Raw genomic sequence first — 17,085 nt, 5'->3', positions numbered from 1 at the left:
AAGGTGTTGCTTTGTCGCCCAGGCAGGAGTACAGTGGTGGGATCCCAGCTTACTGGGCCCTTGACTTCCTGAGCTCTCAAGTGATCTTCCTGACTCAGACTCCCCAGTAACTAGGACTGCAGGCGCCTGCCCCCACACTTGGCAAATGTTTAAATTTTCTGTAAAGATGGAATCTTGTTATGTTACCAAGGCTAGTCTCAAACTCGTGGTGTCAAGCAATACTTCCACCTTGGCCTCTCAAAGCGTCCGGCCCATTGCCACATTCTGGTTTTTTTATTTAGACAGAATCTCACTTTTATCGTCCACGGTAGAGTGCCGTGGTGTCACAGCTCACAGCAACCTTCAACTCCTGGGCTTAGGCGATTCTCTTGCCTCAGCCTCCTGAGTAACTGGGACTACAGGCGCCCACCACGATGCTCAGCTATTTTTTGTTGCAGTTTGGCAGGGGGTTGGGGGTGTTGGGGGAGGGAAAGTTCAGATTCTTATATACATGTTAATATTATGAGACATTGTTAACTCTTAGGTGTGTGAGAAATTTTTCCATTTCCTCCAAGTTTGCCCCTCGTTTTTACCCTTTCACTCCCTTTGCTGCTCAGCAGAAACAGTTCTGGGTGCACCTGTACCCTGGAGGTGGCAGTGCAAGGCTGTGGCCAACCTGGGTTTGGCACTCTCACACACAACACTCTGTAACTTTTTTTTTTTTTTTTTTAATGAGACAGAGTTTAACTTTGCTGCCCTGGGTAGAGTGCCATGGCATCACAGCTCACTGCAACCTCGTGGGCTTACGTGATTCTCCTGCCTCAGCCTCTTAAGTAGCTGGAACTATAGGTGTCTGCCACAATGCTCGGCTATTTTTATTTTTTGGTTGTAGTTGTCATTGTTGTTTGGCAGGCACGGGCCAGATTTGAACCTGCCAGCTCCCGTATATGTGGCTGACACCCCAGCTGCTGAGCCACAAGGCGCCAAGTCAACACTCTGCAACTTCTCCAGTGCACAAAAAGTGGGTGTTCTACAACTTAATTCGATTCTGATGCTTCTACCTGCACGTAAGTGTTGGATCTCACAAGTAAAAGGGTGCAGTCCTACAAGACTGCCCGATTCAGATGCTGGTGGAAAGACCAGGCCTCGACTAATGTAAACCAGCAGTTCATAATTTGCTAGAATGGCTCACAGAACTCAGGGAAACACTTTCCTCATGTTTACGTTTATTACAAAAGAGTATTATGAAGGACACAGACAGACAGGAATGTGGGACGAGGTCTGGAAGAGGCCCTGGTGTAGCAGCTTCTGTTCACAGGAGTTGGGGTATACCACCCCCCTGGCAACCTGAAAGCTTGTTAGATCTTATTCAGAGTTTTTATGGAACTTTATTTATTTAATTCTTTTTTTTGGTTTGTTTGAGACAGAGCCTCACTTGCTCACCCTTGGTAGAGCACTGTGGCGTCTTAGCTCACAGCAACCTCAAACTCTTGGGTTCAAATTACCCTCTTGCTTCAGCCTCCCAAGTAGCTGGGACTACAGGTGCCCACTACAATGCCCAACTATTTTTAGAGACGGGGTCTCACTGTGACTGGTTTTGAACCTATGAGCTTGGGTAATCCACCTGCCTCAGCCTCCCAAATACTGGGGTTACAAGCGTGAGCTACCACACCCGGCCTTTTATGGAACTTTAAATTCTAGCCTACCTCTCTTGCTTGAGATTGGTGGGTGGGGCTGAAGTTGCCAATCCCCTAATCAGTGGTGTTTTGGGTGACCAGCCCCATCCTGAGGCTGTTGGGGTCCAGCCCTAAGTCATCTCATTAGCATGAACCATGGTATGTGAGAAATTCCAGGGGTTTTAGGAGCTCTGTACAAAAACCAAAAACATTTTTTTTTTTAAGAGACGAGTCTTGCTCTGTTGTCCAGGTTGGAGTGCAGTGGTGTGATCATAATTCACTATAACTGGGTGGCGCCTGTGGCTCAGTTGGTAAGGCACTGGCCCCATATACCAAGGGTGACGGGTTCAAACCCGGCCCTGGCTGAACTGCAACCAAAAAATAGCCGAGCGTTGTGGCCGGTGCCTGTAGTCCCAGCTACTCAGGAGGCTGAAGCAAGAGAATCGCTTAAGCCCAGGAGTTGGAGGTTGCTGTGAGCTGTGTGATGCCATGGCACTCTACTGAGGGCCATAAAGTGAGACTCTGTCTCTACAAAAAAAAGAATAATAATAATAATTCACTATAACTTCAAAGTCTGAGCCTCAAGCAGCTCTTTTGCCTCAGCCTCCTGAGTAGTGGAGACTATAGACACACCACCATGCCTAGCTAATTTCTTTGTTTGTTTTTTTTTATAGAGAAGGTATCTTGCTATGTTGCCCAGGCTGGTCTAAAACTCCTGGCCTCTAATGATCTTCCTGCCTTAGACTCCTAAAGTGTTGAGATCACAGGCATGAGCCACCACACCTCCTAAAAATCAAATATTGTAACTGTTGGAATTCAAAACACGATACCCCAACTGTGGCGCGATGGCAGGTTCTATACCTTTACCTCAAAAAGATGGGAAGGGCCTCAGAGGCCAGTTCCCCTTGACCTTTACCTCCTGACTTCCTGCCTCTTATCTTTTTCCTCCAGTGAGTCATGGACACCAGAATTCCTCTTCCCAAAAGTGGGTCACAGAAACTAGAACTCCTCTGTGGCCAAGTGCAGTAGCTCACACCTGTAATTATAACACTTTTTGAAACCCCTTCTTAAAAGCACATGAATGGAAGGGAGGAAGGGATGGCGGAAGAGGGAAAGAAACTAGAACTTTCTCCCAAAGCAAGCCATAAAACCTAGAAAGGCCACTTTCACCCTCCCTGCCCCATTGGGGATGGGTTGAGGGGGGATGCTACACAGAGGACTAAGAAGAATCTAAACAGACAGGCCTTGCTGCCCCCAACCCCCTGTACTTTGTCCAGGCACATTCCACACAGATGTCCATTCTGCACTGAACCTAAGAATAAAAATAGACAGTTTTCCCTAGGTCTTTGGTTATTCATTTCTGAAGGCTCCCATGTCAGGTAAAACTTGGACTGAATGAAGGATGTTATGCTTTCCTCTTGTTAACCTGTACTTCGTTATGGGAGTGTCAGTAGTGACCTTGAAGATGGGGAAGAAAGATCTCACACCCTTTCAGTCCCTGCATGACAAAACACCCTGCTGTTGCTCTTATCGCTCTGTAAGTTGCAGAGGCTTCTGGAGCTCTGTGAAACGCCAAAGGGCAAATACGCAGAGTGGCCGCCAAGTTCAATTTTTGCATAGGAACTTTACAGCCACACTGTATATCACACAGAGACCGTGTATGTATTTGTCCTCACACCCCATGTTTCTGTTTCCCTCCCTTAGGCAACACGGCGCTTCTGCTCATCCTGTGTGTGCAGCACTCCTTTCCCGAGCCCAGCAGACTGTACCTGGACCTCATTTTTGCTGTCCTGGCCCTGGAACTGATCTGTTCCCTCGTGTGTCTGCTCATTTACACAGGTGAGAATCACAAGCAGGCTGTTCTGTCCCAGGGTGAAGCATAGCCGGTTATCTGAGTGACGTGATGTTGCTCCACGTCTATTTTATTTTTAGGAGACAGAGTCTCACTCCGTCGCCCTGGGTAGAGTGCCCTGGCATTGTCATAGCTCACAGCAACCTAGACTCCTGGACTTGAGCAATCCTGCCTCAGCCTCCTTAACGGCTGGAACTACAGGCACCTGCCACAATATCCAGCTAGTGTTTCTATTTTTAGTAGAGATGGGTCTCACCCTAGCTCAGGGTGGTCTTGAACTCATGATCTCAGGCAATCCACCCTCGTTGGCCTCCCATCATAGGCATGAGGCATTGCACCTGGCCCTAAGTTTGCCATTAAAAAAAAATTTTTTTTGAGACAGAGTCTCACTAAGTCTTCCTCAGTAGAGTGCTGTGACGTCACAGCTCACAGCAACCTCAAACTCTTGGGCTGAAGCGATTCTCTTGCCTCAGCCTCCCACGTAGCTGGGACAACAGGCACCTGCCACACGCTTGGCTGTTTTTTTGTTGTAGTTGTCATTGTTGTTTTGGCAGGCCCAGGATAGGTTCAAACTGGCCAGCCCTGGTGTATGTGGCCAGTGCCCTATTGGCAGAGCTATAGGCACCAAGCCTGTCATTTAAATTTAAAATAGGGGAGGCACCCATGGCTGAGTGAGTAGGGCGCTGGGCCCCATATACTAAGGGTGGCGGGTTCGAACCCAGCCCCGGCCAAATTGCAACAAAAAATAGCCAGGTGTTGTGGTGGGCGCCTGTAGTCACAGCTACTCGGGAGGCTGAGGCAAGAGAATTGCCTAAGCCTAAAAGCTGGAGGTTGCTGTGAGCTGTGACACCACGACACTCTACTGAGGGCGACAGAGTGAGACTGTTTTCTAGAAAAAAAAAAATAAATAGATAAAATAAAATTTAAAATAGGCTCAGTGCCCATAGCACAGTGGCTATGGCACCAGCCACATACAACAAGCCTGGTGGGTTGTAACCTGGCCTGGGCCAGCTAAACAACAATGACAACTGCAACAAAAAATAGCCGGGCATGGTGGCAGGCACCTATAGTCCCAGTTACTTGGTAGGCTGAGGCAAGAGAATTGCTTAAGCCCAAGAGTTGGAGGTTGCTGTGAGCTGTGACGCTATGGCATTCTACAGAGGGTGACATACTGAGACTCTGTCTCAAAAAAAAATAATAATTAAAAAAAATTTAAAATAAAGAAATACAAAATAAGTAAATAACAAAATTATAGATGCAGGCTGTGCCTGTAGCTCTGTAGGTAGGGCACCAGCCACATGCACAAGGGCTGGTGGGTTCAAACCCAGGTGGGTTTAACAGCCCAGGCCTGTTAAAAAAAAAAAAAAAAAAAAAAAAGGGTGGCGTCTGTGGCTCAGTGGGTAGGGTGCTGGCCCCATATACTGAGGGTGGCAGGTTCAAACCTGGCCCCAGCCAAACTGCAAACAAACAAAAAAAGCCAGGCGTTGTGGCAGGTGCCTGTAGTCCCAGATACTCGGGAGGCTGAGGCAAGAGAATTGCCTAAGCCCAAGAGCTGGAGGTTGCTATGAGCTGTGACGCTATGGCACTCTACAGAGGGTGACAGAGTGAGACTGTCTCTTAAAAAAAACAAAAAGAAAGAGGGCGGCACCTGTGGCTCAAGGAGTAGGGCGCTGGTCCCATATGCCGGAGGTGGCGGGTTCAAACCCAGCCCCGGCCAAAAACCACAAAAAAACAAAAACAAAAAAGAAAGAAATTATAGATGCAAAACAGCATTTAACTCAAACTTGCTTTGGGGTAAACCATTTAAGAATACACTGTTTTTCCACGTTTAAAACTGTCTGAGGGTTCTATCTGTCTTGCTTTCTGAAAATCTGCAGTGGTAAAATTAAGTAGGCTTAAGATATGTTAAAGTAGAATGGAAGGGAAAAAATTCAGATATTTCATACTTCAGATATGAAAAGTAGAATGGAAGAGAAAAAATTCCAACCCTGGAGAAATCTAGATTTCATTCCTGCTGCTGTGTTATCAGGCAGTAAAATCTATCCATAACAGCATCTAACTTGGTGGCATTAAGCTGATTATTTTGTGACAATAAATATGTCCATGTTGAAAGAAATAATTTCTCTGGTTATCAAGGAGGAAGTCAGGTGGGGGCCTTACCTCTTGTTTTGTTTTACTGTTTTTTTTGTGGCTCTCTTTAACCCCAAGAGAAGGGTATTTATAGTATGAATGGAATGATGAATTTGTAAACGTGAATGATGGCACCAGCTTAATCAACTTGTATGTTTGTATTTATAGTTAACAATTAGCCAAATTAGGTAGAGGATTGCATTTGTAGGCGCTCTAAATCACTCTAAAAATAAAAAGATACATACCACCCAGTGTACTGTAGAACAGAAATTTCAAATATTAAGGGGCTACCCATGTTTCTGTTACATGGGTGCCTTGTGTAATGCTTGGTCTGGGTTGCAGTGTGCCCACCACTGGAAGTGTGTGTGGTGGATGGGGCAGGTGAGTCTTCACCCCATTCCCCCAACCTCTCCCTCAGGTTCCAAGGTCGTTAACACCTTCTGTGCCCATGTATGTCCCTCATTAAGTTCCCAGTTATTCATGAGAGTATGTGACATTTAGTTTTTCCATTCCTGAGACACTTCACTTAGGAAATGGTCTCCAGTACCATCCAAGTTGCTGCAAAAAACATCATTTCATTCCATTTTTTTTTTGAGACAGAGCCTCAAGCTGTCACCCTGGGTGACAGTGCCATGGCATCACAGCTCACAGCAACCTCCAATTCATGGGCTCAAGCGATTCTCCTGCCTCCGTCTCCCAAATAGCTGAGACTACAGGCGCCTGCCACAAAGCCTGCCCAGCTATTTTTTTGGTTGCAGCTGTCATTTTGTTTGGCGGGCCCAGGCTGGATTTGAACCCATCAGCTCAGGTGTATATGGCTGGCGCCTTACACGCTTGAGCCACAGAGCTGAGCCCATTCCATTTTTTTTTAAGACAGAGTCTCAAGCTATCGCCCTCAGTAGAGTGCTGTGGCATCACAGCTCACAGCAATCTCAAATTCTTGGGCTCAAGCGATTCTCTTGCCTTAGCCTCCCGAGTGGCTGGGAGTACAGGTGCCCGCCACAACGCCTGGCTATTTTTTGTTATAGTCATCATTGTTTATGTGGCCCAGGCCGGGTTCGAACCCGCCGGCCTCGGTGTATGTGGCCTGGGCCCTACCCCCTGAGCTACGGACGCCGCTCCATTTCATTCCTTTTTATAGATGACTAGTAGTACTTTGTGGTATACATGCACTACATTTTATCTATCTACTCATAATTTATAATTCATGAGTGGATAAAGATGGGCACTTAGGTTGATTCCACATCTTTGCAATTGTGAATAAACATTTGGGCGCAAATAAACATTTGTGTCTTTTTGATAAAATGACTTCTTTTCCTCTGGGTAAATACCCAGTAGTGGGATTGCTGGATCGAATGGTAGGTAGGTCTACAGGTCTCCGTTTATTTCTTTGAGGGATCTCCAGACTGTTTTCCGTAGAGGCTGAACTAGTTTGCAGTCCCATCAACACTGTGTCGACCTTTCTCTTTGCATCCAGGCCAGCTTCTGTTGTTTGACTTTTTAGTAATGGCCATTCTGACAGGGATAAGATGTGAACCTCGTTGTGGTTTTATTTTATTTTTTGAGACAGTCTTACTATGTCTCCCTGGGCAGAATTATGTGGCGTCACAGCTTCAACCTCCAACTCTTGAGTTTAAGAGATTCTCTTGCCTCAGCCTCCCTAGTAGCTGGGACTACAGGCGCCTGCCACAACGCCCAGCTATTTTGTTCTGTTTTTGTGCATTTGTCATTGTTGTTTAGCTGGCCTGGGCTGGGTTGGAACCCTCCAGCCTCGGTGCATGTGGCTGGCGCTGTAACCACTGTGCTATGGGCACTGAGCCCTCATTGTGGCTTTAATTTGCGTTTCCCTGATCACTAGTGATGCTGAGCATTTTTTCATATTTTTGTTGGGCAATTGTCTGTCTTTTGAAAAACATCTTTTCATGTTTTCTGCCCACTTTTTTAATGGTAGATTTGTTGCCGATTTGTTTTGAGTTCTTCGTTGATTCTGGATATCAGCCCTTTATCAGATGTTCAGTTTGAGGGTATTTTCCCCCATTCTGTAGGTTGTCTGTTTACTGTTATTTCCTTTGTTGTACAGAAGCTTTGTAATTTAATTAAAATCCAATTATTTATTTTTATTATTGCTGTGTTTGCCTTTGAGGCCTTAGTCATAAATTCCTTTTGCAAATTTTCTGTTTTTAATTATTAAGAGTACGTAATAATTGCATATCTTTATAGGGTGTATGTGTGATGCTTTGGTATAGGCATAGTGTGGATTAATTAAGGCAGGATAATTAGCTATTACCTTAGACATTTATCATTTCATGGTGTTGGGAACATTCCAGTTCCACTCTTTTATCTATTTATTTATTTTTGTAGACAGAGTCTCACTTTGTCACCCTCCATAGAGTGTTGTGGTGTCATAGCTCACAACAGCAGCCTTCAACTCTTGGGCTTCAGCAATCCTCTTGCCTCAGTTTTTTGTATTTTTTGGTAGAGAGGCGGTCTCGGTTTTACTCTGGCGTGTCTGGAACTCCTGAGCTCAAGCAATCCACCCGCCTCAGCCTCCCTGAGGGCTGGGATTCTTCTAGTTAATTTTAATTTGCACTTTAACTTTCTGTTGGTTGTTGTCTCTTTGTTGTGCTATTGAATATTGTTCATTCTAACTGTAGTTTTGTACTCATGAACCATCCCCACTGTCTCCCCCGCTCCCTGCCACCCTTCCTGGCCTCTGGTAGCTAGCTGAATTAAGGAGAGCAATTGTTTTTCTTTCTCCTCATTTTTTAAGGAATAGTCAAGTTTGGTAGTGAGAAGGGAAAGAGTAGAACAGGAGTGAATCCGTGACAGACCTAAGACCTTTGCACCAATTTTTAAAAACATTTAGGCCAGGCGCGGCGGCTCACACCTATAATCCCAGCACTCTGGGAGGCTGAGATGGGTGGATTGCTTGAGCTCACGGTTTCAAGACCAGCCTGAGCAAAAGAGAGACTTCATTTCTACTAAAAATAGAAAACCGAGACAAGAGGATCGCTTGAGCCCAAGAGTTGGAGGTTGCTATGAGCTGTGATGCCACAGCACTTCACTGAGCATGACAGAGAAAGACTCTTTCTCAAAAACAAACAAAAAAGCCAAACTCACTGGACTCTAAATGCGATTTCTCTTTTTACTTTGAGATTGGATACCACTTTGCATTGGCCAGGGTGTCCGGGAGGCTGCCTGGCCTTCGCCTGCTGTGTCCCCCACCTCCACCCCGTGTCCAAGGGGCTGTCCTGTCCTGACCATCTGAGACCCTGGTGGAAATGCAGCTGTTTTCTGCTTATGTGTTTCTTTTGTTTATTTATTTTTTCTGAGACAGAGTCTCACTATGTCACCTTGGGTAGAGTGCTATGGCATCACAGATCACAGCAATCTCCAACTCCTGGGCTTACACGATTGATTCTCTGGCCTCAGCCTTCCAAGTAGCTGGGACTACAGGCGCCGCCAGAACACCCGGCTATGTTTTGTTGCAGTTTGGCCAGGGTGGGGTTCAAACTCTGTATATGGGGCCGGCACCCTACCCACTGAGCCGCAGGCGCCGCCCTGCTGCATGTGTGTTTCTCATTGATTTTTGGTAGACACATATTTATTTCCCTGTTTAGCAATTAGTGCACAGTATCAGTAGCTTGACGCCTGGCAAGCAGCAGTTTCGGTGGTAAAGGAGAAGGTGGAAAGGGTGTTTTTTGTTGTTTATTTTATTTTCAGTCAACAACCATTTCTAGTTTCCAGAATAAGTACATGGAAGGAAGTCCAGGAGAACCATATGAAAGAACGGAAGAGTGGCGCCTGTGGCTCAAAGGAGTAGGGCACCAGCCCCGTATGCCAGAGGTGGCGGGTTCAAACCCAGCCCCGGCCAAAAACTGAAAAAAACAAACAAAAAAAAAAACAAGAAAGAACAAACGGAAGAGGAAGAAACTTGTTTTTTACTTGTTTTCCAGAATTAGCTGATGCTTTGAGGGGTGTGTTGCCTTGGCACTCTACCAAGGGTGATAAAATGAGACTCTTTCTCTAAAAAAACAAACAAAAAAACCCACACACATACAACATGCAGAACTGTAACTTTTTTTTTTTTGAGACAGAGTCTCACTTTGTCACCCTCCGTAGAGTGCTATGATATCACAGCTCACAGCAACCTCCAACTCCTGGGCTCAAGTGATTCTCCTGCCTCCGCCTCCCAAGTAGCTGGGACCACAGGTGCCACCACAACACTGGCTATTTTTCGGTTGCAGCTGTCATTGTTGTTTGGCGGCCCAGGCTGGATTCAAACCCGCCAGCTCAGGTGTATGTGGCTGACGTCTTAGCAGCTTGAGCCACAGGCGCCGAGCCCTTGCCTCAGTTTTTTAATTTTTAGTAGAGATAAGGTCTTGCTTTTGCTCAGGCTGGTCTGGAACTCATGAGCTCAAGCAGTCCACTGGCCTCAGCCTCCCGGAGTGCTAGGATTATAGGTGTGAGCCACTGCACCTGGCCCCTGAACATTATATTTTTAAATTTATTTTATTTTCAGTCATAGAAAGGCCTGTGGATGTACACTTTAGATGGGTGAATTGTATGATACATGCTACTTTATCTCAATAAAGTTGTTATAAAAAGGGAAAGATTTTAAAAATATCGTGGAGATTTTTATTTATTTATTTTTTTTATTTTTTATTTTTTTAATTTTTGGCCGGGGCTGGGCTTGAACCCGCCACCTCCGGCATATGGGACAGGCGCCCTACCCGTTGAGCCACAGGCGCCGCCCAAACAACTGTAATGATTTTTTTTTTTTTTTTTTTTTTTTTGTAGAGACAGAGTCTCACTTTATGGCCCTCGGTAGAGTGCCGTGGCCTCACACAGCTCACAGCAACCTCCAACTCCTGGGCTTAAGCGATTCTCTTGCCTCAGCCTCCCGAGTAGCTGGGACTACAGGCGCCCGCCACAACGCCCGGCTATTTTTTGGTTGCAGTTTTGCCGGGGCCGGGTTTGAACCCACCACCCTCGGTATATGGGGCCGGCGCCTTACCGACTGAGCCACAGGCGCCGCCCCTCGTGGAGATTTTTAAACATTTGGTGCCTGGGCCTAACCTGCCTCCCCTTCCCCAGCTGACACGCTAAATCTTCTGATCATTTGGAGTACGTAGGTGGCCGTCTGGGTTACAGTCGTTACCTATATTGAGCAGGTGTGGCTCACTCCGTGCCACTTCTCCCCACTTGTGGTAGGGAGTGTTCGTTGCAGCCAGATCCCAGTAGTCATTCGGAAGGGCAGAGCCCCAGGACCGTCACCCAGAGATGCAGAGTATTGCGTCTGCGTTGTCAGACCTGAGAAGTTGGGCTCAGCAGCTTTCATTGTCTCTGTCTTTACCTCTTTGCACTGACTTATTCCCACTTGTATTAGTCTGCAGGGGCTGCCATAAAAAATGATTACAGACTAGGTGGCTTAAACACCAGAAATTAATTTTCTCACTTTTCTAGAGGCTGAAAGTCCACGGTCAGGGAATCAGCAGGTCTGGTCTTGCCCAAGGCCTCTCTTCCTGGCTTGCAGAAGGCCATGTCCTCACTGTTCACACATGGCCTTTTCTCTGTGCCTGGCTTTCCCTGTGTCTCTGCCTCTTCTCACAGGGTACCTATCCTCTTGTATTAGGGACCCACCCTTATGACCCCACTTAGTTAACAGCGTAGCCATTAGCACTGTTCAGTCAGAACCTAAGCGGCCTGGTGACACCCTGGGTCCTTCCTTGTACCTCGTTCCCCAAGGATTGGATAAGGTTGATGGTCAGTCACTTATCGGTCCTATTCAGTTTGTCTGTCACTCAAATCTTTTTCTATGGTGACTGCCATCACCTTGGTGAGGCACCCCTCTTCTCGTATTTGGGTAGGTGCAGTAGGCACACGGTAGGTCTCCCTCCGACGTCTTCCGACTTGTTCCTTTCTCTGGCCATGGTGAGTTTGTTCGTATTAATCCCTGTTATCAGTGTCAGAATGGCCTCTCCCCAGCCTGCTCTTCAGGAATGATGGTGAGATCCTTTCACTGGCTGCCACTGCTCTCAGGATAAAAGGGAAATGTCCTGCATGACACACCAGCCACTCGAAATGTGTTCCCTGCCCACCTGTCCAGCCTCACCTGCTGTGGATAACCCCCACCCGTGTACACACACACCTTCTGCAGACCATAGTGTTTGCCCAGGCGCTTCCCACAGCTGAAATGCCCTTCTCCATTCTCCTCATCTGTGTGATGAAGCTTTATCCTCTTCCTCCTCTGGGAACCCCTTACAGGGTTGGGGACTGCCTGGTAAGGCCAGCTCAGCTCTTTGTGCGAACTTCTACCCAAGGCGCTTCTCACACTGTCTTGGAATGAAGACATATTTTCTGTATTTTCCCCTGGACCAGTGTGGTGTCAACAGTGGGGCTCTGATGTCCTGCATCCTGCTTTTTTTTTTTTTTTTTCAGTGTGTCTCTGCCACAACACCAGGCTATTCTTTGTTTGCAGTTTGGCCAGGGCTGGGTTTGAACCTGCCACCCTCGGTATATGGGGCAGGCCCCCTACCCACTGAGCCACAGGCACCGACCAAGGTTTTTTTTGTTGTTGTTGTTTTTGTTGTTTTGGCCGGGGCCAGGTTTGAACCTGCCAGCCTCAGTATATGGGGCTGGCGCCCTACCTACTGAGCCGCAGGCACCGCCCTGATGTCCTCCTCATTTGTGGAGTAACCAGAGCACCTGCCCTCTGAGGTGGCTGCAAGAACTGAATTTGGGCATCCATGTAAACACTTATTACTACCAAAGTAATGTTAATTCCTATCTTTGTGGGGCTTTCTACAGGTTGTAGTAGTTGTCGAAATAACTTGAGTATGTTAATAAGAACAGCTAATAATTTAATTGAATAAATAGACTTTTTTCAGAATTAGATCTTACTAATAATGACTTTATTATTTTAGTGAAAGTCCGAAAATTTAATACAGCCAAACCACAACCTGATGTACTTGAAGAAGAAAAAATCTATGCTTACCCTAGCAATATTACCTCCGAGACTGGATTCAGGTAAGGGTCAGGTGGGGAGTAAAATAATTTTTTCCCCCTGGAAGGCTAGAAACCATTTTAATGTTTGGAATTTATGATTATTTGTGCATTTATAATTATGTTAGATTTGTTTCTTTCCTTTCAGCTGTGGTGAAACTAAGTCTTAAATCATCAGACAGGAACCAGGCATTGTGGCGGGTGCCTGTAGTCCCAGCTACTTGAGAGGCTGAGGCAAGAGAATCACTCAGGCCCAAGAGTTTGAGGTTGCTGTGATGCTACAGCACTCTACAGAAGGTGACAAAGTGAGAGTATGTGTGAAAACAAAAATTAAACGATCATATGTAAATTTACTAAAAGGTTCATATGCTTCATGCAAAAGTGAGGTTAACCATTTAGACAACCAGTCAGCCTCTCAGAGCTTTTGATGTTATGTCACCGGATGTTCCCTCTGAAGTGCTTTGTTTGTAGGTTTCTACAAACCTGCTGGCTTCTCTGTTTCTCTGTTTTTTTGAGACACAGGGTAGGTCTATCTGTCTTGGCTAGGTTGGTCTTGAACTCCTGGACTCAAGGGATCCTCTTGCCTCAGCCTCCCAAGTAGCCAGCTGGGTCTGCCCTCCCCCTTCCCTCACCTTGTTTCTGTCGTGGCCTCTTCCTAAGCAACTTCCATGGCTTACAATATCATCCATATCTGTTTGAGAGACTGGGGTCAAAATGGTTATTAAAAAAAACTATATAAATTGAAAAAGTAAGGGGCTGGGCCTGGTGTCTCACGCCTATAATCCCAGTGCTCTGGGAGGCCAAGGTGGGTGGATCGCCTGAGCTAATAGGTTTGAGACCAGGCTGAACCAGAGTGAGACCTCTTCTCTAAAAACAGCTGGGAGTTGTGGTGGACACCTGTAGTTCCAACTATTCGGGAGGGTGAGGCCAAGAGGATCGCTTGAGCCCAAAAGTTTGAGACTGCTGTGAGCTAAAATGCCATGGCACTCTACCAAGGGCAATAAAGTGAGACTCTGTCTCTACCCCTCGCCCCCCCAAAAGAAGAATTGTACAAAATTAATTTATTTCAAGAGTGAAAGTTACTTTACATGATTCATGAAAACATGTCGTTTGGCAGTATTGCCCTGGTGTGACATGCAGGAAATGGTAACCATTACAGCATGCGTTCCTGAAAACTGGAAGACGCTTGTTTGCAAGGAGAGTAAGGGATACTGGTGAATACGTGTAACCCCTTTATATTTTTGGTTATTTGCAGCACTATTTCAAGCCTGGAAGAAATTGTTGAAAAGCAAGGAGACATAATAGCGTATCTGAAACGACACAACGCCCTGTTGAGTAAGCGATTGTTGGCTCTCTCTTCCTCAGACCTGGACTGTCAGGCAAGTAAGACGTGACAGGCTCATGGCCACTACGGCAACTGCAGAGGAATCCAGAGTAACTTAGGATCTACTGACGAGGCGCCACAGTGGCTTTTACCAAGAAACATTTACAATTTTGGTTGGAAACCCAAATTTGGTTCTCCCCTCTGTGGCTGTGAAATACATGGGGCTCCTGGGTCATTTGAAAGTTGCTTTGTAGAGGCCTCGGTAACTGAAGAATGTCTGCTCTGTACCTTTGGGAGTCATTAACTGCACTGTGTGTACGAGGATCACAGGTAGAGTTTCAGCCTCTCTGTGGTCTGCACCTTTCCACATGACATTTAAAACCCTGAAATAATTTGGCTTTTTATAGAATTAAGACAAGACAATCTACTTCAATCAAGTAAGTTCTTCCCACTTCTGAACTGACAAGAGAAGAGCTTGCTTCCACGGATTTTCCTGCATGGTCTTATCCAGTATTGGATGCACTCACGCAGTGACAGCGTGGGCCTTGTGGCTTTCAGAGAATTTTCTCAGTGTGGAACCAAGGTCTCACTAGGTGATTTACCATGCAGACTCCTACAGCTTTCTCTTCCTCAGAAATAAGATATGCAAATTCCTTGGACCAGTGTTAGACAAGCCTGTGTTGCCTCATCTTGGCAGCACCATCTGTTAGCAATAGCTGAAAAATTTAGAGAATTTAGACTGCCGCTTTATTTTTGCCCTTCTTCAAGAAGTGGACATATGATTCAGTATTGATAATACCTTCATTGAATCAGTAGGTTCTCTTATACAAAAGGAATCTTTTGTGATTTTAAATTAGTCTAAAAAGAAGAATAGAATCCTCTTTAGTCTTGGACTATACTTAAAAATTGTGATGGGAATAAGTATCAGTTTATATACGGGTATTAAACTTACCTAATTTTTAAGATAAAGTATTTTTATGAGCCTGGCATTATCTATTCTTTCTCCTATGAGGCCCCTGTCCGTTGTCATACTTATCATCAGCACTGGTATGTGCCGCCTTAGGAAGACTTCAGACGAAGGCTTACTGTGAGGGGAGGGGTATTTGTGATTGTGTGGGCTGGTGGTCTTTTTTGGTCATTAGCTAGATATTCAACATTTGATTTGAAAAGCTATGTACAAATTCTACTGAAGGCTTTCAAGCAAGGAAGTGACAACTTCAGTTTTAGTTTTGGGAGGATCATATTTTAGTTCAATACAGGGGAAATTTGGGTGGCAAAAAGATGTGGCCCTGAACTAGGGCAGGTATAGTGACATTTTATTATAAGTGTATATGCATATATGTATATAGACAGAGATATATATGTGTGTGTTACAAATGACAATAGCATCATGACTTACTATAAAATTAAAAGTTTATTCTTTTTGAGACAGAGTCTCACTTTGTCACCCTTGGTAGAGTGCCATGGTGTCACAACTCACAGCAACCTCCAACTCTTGGGCTTAGGCGATTCTCTTGCTTTAGCCTCCTGAGTAGCTGGGACTACAGGCACCTGCCACAATGCCCGGCTATTTCTTGTTGCAGTTGTCACTGCTATTTCGGCTGGCCGGGGTCGGGTTCAAACCTACCACCCTCGGTATGTGGGGCCGGTGCCCTACCCACTGAGCCATAGGTGCTACCCTAAGTTTATTATTTTTTAAGGGCAATATTATAAAATGCAGATAAAGCCTAGGAATGTATAACTTATATAGGCAAGAGATATATTCATTCAGTCATCTCCACTTTTAATTTTGGAGAGCAAATGCCTGTTTTTAGATATAGCTGTTGCTGGGACATTCTAAAAGTTTTCAACTAAAGAAAAATTGAAGAGCTTAAGAGCCTATTTTGTTTGTTTTTTGAGACAGAGTCTCACTATGCTGCCCTTGGTAGAATGCCATGGTGTCACAACTCACAGCAACCTCAAACTCTTGGGCTTAAGTGATTCTCTTGCCTCAGTCTCCCGGGTAACTGGGACTACAGGTGCCTGCCACAATGCCTGGCTGGTTTTTTTGTTGTAGTTGTCATTGTTTTGGCAGGCCCAGGATGGGTTTGAACCCGCCAGCTCTGGTGTATGTGGCTGACGCCCTAGCCACTGAGCCACAGGCGCCCAGCCTTAAGAGCCTATAAATTTTGCTTTTGGCTGTGGTACTTTTCAAAGGGAAAACAGCAGTAGTTGCCCTGGGGAGAGTGCCATGGCATCAGCCTTGATCATAGCAACCTTAGACTCCTGGGCTTGAGTGATCCCTTTGCCTCAACCTCCCGAGTAGCTGGGACTACAGGTGCCCACCACCAGGCTTGGCTAATTTTTCTTGTTTATTGTAGAGACAGGGTCTTGATCTTGGTCAGGCTGGTCTTGACCTCCTGAGCTTAAGGGATCCTCCCACCATGGCCTCCCAGAGTGCTATAGGAGTGAGCCGCTGTGCCCAGCCAATGCTTACTTAAACAAAAAATAAATTCAGTTTGGATCTATAGTCAGTTTCTGAGACATATAGGATAAACTTTGGTTTATAAAAAAAGGTATAGTTGGACCAGGTGCTGTGGCTCATGCCTATAATACCAGCACTTGGGAGGCCAGTGCTCCATGATGACATGGCACTGTACTGAGGGTGAAAAAGTGAGACTCTGTCTCAAAAAAAAAAAAAAAAAAGTATAGTTAGATAGGATACTCAGGTTCTGATACAGTATCTGTGTAATCACCAACACTTTTCTAAATGTAGTAATGAACATTTCAAACAAGAAATGAAAATGAAGAGCGGTACCTATGGCTCAGTCGGTAAGGCGCCGGCCCCATATATCGAGGGTGGTGGGTTCAAACCTCGGCCTCGGCTGAACTGCAACCAAAAAATAGCTGGGCGTTGTGGCGGGCGCCTGTCGTCCCAGCTACTCGGGAGGCTGAGGCAAGAGAATCGCTTAAGCCCAGGAGGTGGAGGTTGCTGTGAGCTGTGTGATGCCATCGCTCTCTACCGAGGGCCATAAAGTGAGACTGTCTCTACAAAAAAAAAAAAAAAAGAAAAGAAAAGAAATGAAAATGAAACTAAGAATTAGGGCTGGGAGCGGTGGCTCATGCCTATAATCTAGCAC

At 45.7% G+C, this 17,085-nt stretch overlaps 1 protein-coding gene across 2 annotated transcripts in view; it reads left to right on the top strand.

Moving 5' to 3' along the window:
• The window catches only part of TMEM192 (transmembrane protein 192), a 50,634-nt gene extending 33,549 nt beyond the window's left edge, over positions 1 to 17,085 (top strand). The window contains exons 4-7 of one of the 2 annotated variants that reach the window (XM_053593198.1): positions 2,607 to 2,693; positions 3,360 to 3,494; positions 12,564 to 12,666; positions 13,898 to 17,085. In XM_053593198.1, coding sequence (XP_053449173.1) covers positions 2,607 to 2,693; positions 3,360 to 3,494; positions 12,564 to 12,666; positions 13,898 to 14,036 — 464 coding nt within the window. In that variant the 3' untranslated portion in view covers positions 14,037 to 17,085. The remainder of the gene's footprint in view (positions 1 to 2,606; positions 2,694 to 3,359; positions 3,495 to 12,563; positions 12,667 to 13,897) is intronic. The other variant, XM_053593199.1, reaches the window with a different exon arrangement.

The sequence above is a fragment of the Nycticebus coucang genome, chromosome 6, assembly GCF_027406575.1.
Source record: "Nycticebus coucang isolate mNycCou1 chromosome 6, mNycCou1.pri, whole genome shotgun sequence".
Classification (NCBI taxonomy): Eukaryota; Metazoa; Chordata; class Mammalia; order Primates; family Lorisidae; genus Nycticebus; species Nycticebus coucang.
Note: the sequence above shows the minus strand (reverse complement) of the source record. Positions and strands in the feature narration are given on the sequence as shown.